The sequence below is a fragment of the Halyomorpha halys genome, unplaced genomic scaffold, assembly GCF_000696795.3.
Source record: "Halyomorpha halys isolate HHAL.00 unplaced genomic scaffold, Hhal_1.1 Scaffold726.1, whole genome shotgun sequence".
NCBI lineage: Eukaryota > Metazoa > Arthropoda > Insecta > Hemiptera > Pentatomidae > Halyomorpha > Halyomorpha halys.
This window is the reverse complement of record NW_027116696.1, coordinates 205,024-211,139: the sequence shown is the minus strand read 5'-3', so window position 1 is coordinate 211,139 and position 6,116 is coordinate 205,024. Positions and strand designations below refer to the sequence as shown.

General features: G+C 29.8%; 1 protein-coding gene across 1 annotated transcript in view; it reads left to right on the top strand.

Moving 5' to 3' along the window:
- The window catches only part of Top1 (topoisomerase 1), a gene marked incomplete in the record, with an annotated part of 21,362 nt that overhangs the window by 7,968 nt on the left and 7,278 nt on the right, over positions 1 to 6,116 (top strand). Inside the window, 4 exon segments of the mRNA XM_067053433.1 lie at positions 1,727 to 1,839; positions 2,293 to 2,408; positions 4,583 to 4,827; positions 5,173 to 5,424. Coding sequence (XP_066909534.1) covers positions 1,727 to 1,839; positions 2,293 to 2,408; positions 4,583 to 4,827; positions 5,173 to 5,424 — 726 coding nt within the window.

Sequence of the window (6,116 nt, the reverse complement as noted above, 5' to 3'; positions counted from 1 at the left end):
TATATATAAAAATCTCGATGTTTAAGGGAAATCGGAAAAAAAAAATCTTTACACAATTAGAAAAGGAAATGTTTTCTATATAATAAGATTATATATATAACATCTTATTAAATATGTATAAATATATAAATTAAAAACGTTGGCATATAATAAATAAATATTGTTTTGTTTATTGATGTTGTTCTTTGCTGACCGCACCCCCCCTCCCCCTGACAAACTTCTCTAATCATTCATCTACGGTCAACTATCTACACCTCGAATATTATTTAAACCTAAGTTTGTCAGGTTACATAATAGAGATTTGAAGAGGTGCAACTCACAGGAGACCTTATTTTATTGAGTTACCTGAGACTAGTATCCCATGGGTGGGTTACTGATATCTTACAACTTGCACAGTGCACATATGCTTCTCGTTAATATTACAGTAGAAGTAATTTCCAAGATACTCGGGTATCTATCGCATCTAATCGGAGCTATCCAGTGTGAAGTTGGGCCTCAAGTTTTTTTATTTTGGATGTAAATATATGTATTTTTTTCTAATTTAATTTATCTTATTCAGTTTGGTTTGTATTATTACATTTATCTTTCATCGTTTATTCAAATATTTTCATATTTCCAGGTGACTTGGTTAGCTAGTTGGACAGAAAATGTTCAGGGGCAGGTGAAATATGTGATGCTAAACCCATCGTCCAAGTTGAAGGGTGAGAAGGATTGGCAAAAATATGAGACAGCGAGGAAGTTGGCCCATTCCATTGATAAAATAAGAAAGGACTACAGGGAAGACTGGAAATCAAAGGAAATGAGGATTCGCCAAAGGGCTGTTGCCATGTATTTCATTGACATCGTCAGTAGTTTTTTTATTATACTACTAAGGAAGCATTCAACAAAAATTTTTTTAAGGATTGGCGCAAAGTGATGACTCAGAAGGAAAAGGATTATATATATATATATGGATATGGGACTGACAGCATGACTGTTTTAAATATATTTCAAATTCTTTATAGGTATTGTTTTGCTGTTTGAACAATGGTTGTCTTCAAATTAGGTCATTTTAAAGGACCCATTTTCCACCAGGGATGATTATGTAAAAAAGAATTTGTTTCATTACCCATATTTTAAATACTGATTTTTTTGAGCTTCATGTTTCTCATTTAATCTATATAGAACCTAAACTTGGAGCTTCTAGTGAGTCTCAGACATTTTAAGTGATTTTCAATTATGTTGTGATGCAATTTGACCTCTCCCGAATCCCTCAAACAGTTAAAAAATATTTTCTTAAATTATATTGATTATCAACATCAGTTGTTTGATATCAAATGTTTTTCATCTTAATGAAAAATATCTTGAATTTTTTTTTTTACTCTGTTTTGATACTTGTCATCAACACTATAAACTTAACATAAATAAAAAGTGAAAAAGTCTGCTAAAAATGTTTGTTTCTGCACTTTTTATTAATTTATTTAAAAAAAAAAACAGTTTTTCCTATTCTCTAATAAACCCATCATTTTGTTCCACTATCAAAAAATTTCTTTATGTGATGTCTCATTTATTTAACGTTTTGACTCAAAACCTATTTTTGGAGCTTATATCCTTTCTGAAATAAATAATTTGTTGTTTTTTAAAAAATATTATATTATAATTTAAGGAACTTTGTGTAACACTGTGCATGCCTGCGACTGTTATATTTTTTATTACATGTTTTATTGATTTTTGGGATTTATCACAGGTAAAAAAGAAATCTTCTACTGTGAAGAAAACCAAAGTTAAAACGGAAGCCCCGGAAGAGACTAGTCCGAAAAAAAAGAAAAAACAAGAAGAAGAACAGGAAGTTTGGAAATGGTAAATCATTAATTAATAATCATTAAATTAGATTAATTTAAACTAGAGTCTTAACAATGTATTCATGTGTGCCTCATGATGAATCAGCCAGCAACCTAAACTGATTTTTTCTTCTGCTCTTAGCAAGATTCTCTTTTGTTTATTAAAGAAAGGATATATATTGTACCTTATGAGTCATTCAGTCAGAGTGTGACTGAATGTACTTTTAGAGATTAGTTATTCTTTTATGATCCCTATTAAAAACAAAAAAATATATTAAATTTTTTAATTAGTATTATTTGATAATTTGAAAATTAGTATAAAAAATGTAAAACTACTGCTATAACCATTTTTCTTAAATTTATATGTTACACAAATATATTTTGTTAATTCCATAATGAGTCTTCTACGTTAAGTTTTTTTGTAATACTTTAACTTGATAAATACCTTGAATTTTAATAAAAAATTATGTAGGTGGGAAGAGGAAAAGAGACCTGATGGAGTTAAGTGGACTTTCCTCGAGCACAAAGGACCAGTCTTTGCCCCACCGTATGAACCTCTACCACCTGATGTGAAATTCTTCTATGATGGTAAGAACCAACTTACAGCTCTTTTAATAATTTTATTACTATTAAATCTAACTTAAAATTAGTATAAAAACTGGTTAGTAAAATAAGATAATCCAGTTCTGTATAACTTCCCTTCCCCTTGAGTGTAATCCTAACCAAATCACCTTTGAAACTAGTTTTAGAAACAGTACTTCCTTACCAAGTACTGAACCTAAGAGCATTTATGACTGAGTGCTACAGTTAGGTAAAACATCTCTATCTCTTATTGCTGTATATATTTTCATATACCATTATATAAGTTCATTTCAGCTTATATATTTTTTTTTTTGGAGTGGAATGACAAAAGGATTACATAATGGTAATAGAGTATACTAAGTGTCTACTGTAAATTTTCCTAAATCCTCTATAATATTATCTAATTTAAAAAAATATAAAAAGTTGATAAATGTTTAGATATATTTCTGTAGTTTCACCAACCTTGCTATTGCGTAATCAAAACTTAGTGTTTCCATGTAACAATTAAAATGTTTGAAGTTCCTCTCAAAAGCATTCCAATATCTTGATTGAATGATTTATACCATTTTAGAATTTTGTATTCTCAACAATATGTTTCAGTTGCATCTTAAACCCCAGAACCTTGGAAACTTGACTTACAATTTCATGTATTTTTTCATCTTTTAATAAAAATATTTCCAAACTTGTAGTATTTTTATGACTAGCACAAAAAATCTGTTTCTGAACTGATTTTTCTACATTTGTGAAAAGCAACTTGATGTTCATTTAACTATAGAAAGATTCCAGGTTTTATAGCTTCTAAAGTTTCACATTTTTTCATTGCTTCAATTTAGCTTTAAGGGGTTCTTACTTTTACAATAGTATTCGTTCGGTTATCAAGTGGATCCTCTCTTGAAAACGCCCCATGATAAGCTTACATTATCATGCACGATGTAGTGGAAAGTGCTATAAATAATTCATTAAAAAAAAAAACTACTTTTTCTGTTTTTCAAAACAAATACTATATCTACAGGCTTGACAATATTTTTACTTGAAAAATGATAATGATGCCTGATATCTCTAAGATTTCACTTCATCAAGTGCCTGAGGATTGAAAATTCTGAAATAGTGTAAATCTTTCAGTTTTGAGAGTATTGAAATTTGTTTTACAGTATATTTCTTAACGTTTAAATGATTAAAATGAAAGTATTGAAAATCTGCTTCAATTTCCAAATTGCTGGCATGTCAACCTCCTCGCGTGTATTACCAAATTTTATAAATTGGTGAAACTGAAGTTGAGATATAACTTTTTCTTCTGGAATTTTTTTTTATGAAATCATCTGTTTAAACGTAAGAAGCGTTTGGACCAATTTATTCTGGACACCTTGTGTATTGTGGCCATGGTTTGGTGCTAGCACCCTACTGCTCTGTAGTCCAGTGGTTCCCAACTGGTGGTCCGCATCACGATCTGGTAATACATATTTTTAGGGACACCTATTGTTAGAACTGGTTTATTATTATACCTTTTCTGATGCTTTAGTGTTGAGAGTTTTTAACGGGTAAATGTACTGTGAAAGTGCCTCAAAATTAAGCAACTAATTTTCAGTCCTCTGTTCAGTCCTAGTTTCTCAGTCCCACTCATCAAAGAAGGGGTACTGTGCACATTTTCATTTTCTGGCTTAGTGGTCCGCAGACTCCTAAGTGTTAGAACCACTGCTATAGTAAGAAGTGATTCCAGCTTTAGAGAGGCTGATATGGCATAGTACCCAGCTCTGGACTCTGTTTTTTAAAATTAATTTTCCCTCATTCTGATAAATTATAACAAAAACTGCAGAAATGTAGTAGAATTGTTTTTCTTAATTTGAGAATAAAATTTAAGTTAAAAATTGGCCTGTCTCCTCTTCACTTCAAAATTTTCATTACTACTGTATTTAACTCTTCACTAATGTATTATTTTTTGTTGATCTATTTGTAATTAGGACATGATGACATAATATATGCTAGTATTTTACCCAGGTAGTGACATTACAATCTATGTCATAATTTCTATATATTATTGGATATCAGCCTGATCGGTCAATCTTGGTGACATAGTTTTATCAATTGTCTTAATGTTCAACTTGGTATCTAATTTGTATGAATGACAAGCTAAAGCTTCTGTAAGGAGGTCATCCACCTATAACTTCAGTTGTATTTTATAGGTAAAGAAATGAAATTGTCAGAAGAGGCTGAAGAAGTTGCTACATTCTATGGCCGAATGATTGACCATGAATATACTACTAAGGAAGCATTCAACAAAAATTTTTTTAAGGATTGGCGCAAAGTGATGACTCAGAAGGAAAAGGATGTCATTACTGATTTGAAGAAGTGTAATTTTAGGCAGATTAATACCTACTTTCTGAGGAAGTCTGAAGAGAGAAAGGCTATGAGCAAAGAAGAAAAAAAGGTGATTTCTAAAAATTTGATTTCTATTTATAGCTATAATGTGATTTAGGGATCTTAAATACTAAAAGTAAGAATTGGACTGTTCTGTTTATTGTAAGATTACTTAGTATGAAAAAATATTCCAAAGATTTTGTTTGTTTGTATAGAAATAGTTTGGTATTAAGATTATAAACATTAAAAATTAGAGTTGAATAAGACTAAGTATTTTAAGATACCTTACTTATCAGAAATATTTCAAAAGTTATTAAAATCTTTAATTTAAATTAAATTTCTCTTTTAAATTTTTCTTGCACTTGTTATTTTTTATAGGTTTTCACTTAACAATTATACTGATTTTTTTTTTAAGGTCATTAAAGAGAAAAATGAAGAATTAGTGAAAGAATATGGTTTCTGTATAATTGATGGACATAAAGAAAAGATAGGAAACTTCAAAATTGAACCGCCTAGCCTGTTCAGAGGCCGAGGTGAACATCCAAAAATGGGAATGTTGAAGAGGAGAGTGCAGCCAGAGGATGTACTTATCAATTGCAGCAAAGATTCAAAGATCCCAAAACCACCAGAAGGCCATAAATGGAAAGAAGTTCGGCATGATAACACGGTTAGTCAGCTCTTGTTACTAGTTCTTATAATAGTTTTATTTAAAAACTATAATTAAGATTTAGTTTTTGGTATGTTAACTGATTATAGAATGGTTTTGGTTTATTTAGGTATTAGCTTTGATTGAAGGATTAGTTAACTTTTAATTTTATGAAAAACAAGTTTAGTAGCAAGATAATTGATTGAAGGATTAGTTAGCTTTTAATTTTATGGAAAACAAGTTTAGTAGCAAGACGATTGATTGAAGGATGTTAGCTTTTAATTTTATGAAAAACAAGTTTAGTAGCAAGACAATTGATTGAAGGATTAGTCAGCTTTTAATTTTATGAAAAACAAGTTTATTAGCAAGATTATATATTTATTTCTCACTATTCTGATGGCCTAGTTATTGTATTGATCCAGTCTCTTCAGTCTTGTAATGAATTCTATTTGTTCTTTATTTTTGACTGCTAAAGAGCTAGAAAAATCAGATACTTAATTCTTAGCCTTCTAAATCCTATTGCTATTCTAATTAGTTACTGGAAAAGCCTGTAACTCCCTAAAAGAAAATGGTATGCGGTCAAAAAGAACAAAAATAGTTAACTATTTATTTTCTGAAATTTGCCCTACTTTGTAGAGCTTTATCAGGGTTAGGAAGATACAAAAACAACTAAGGAAATTTTGAAATAGTAAGATAATATTCTCTCGTAAATA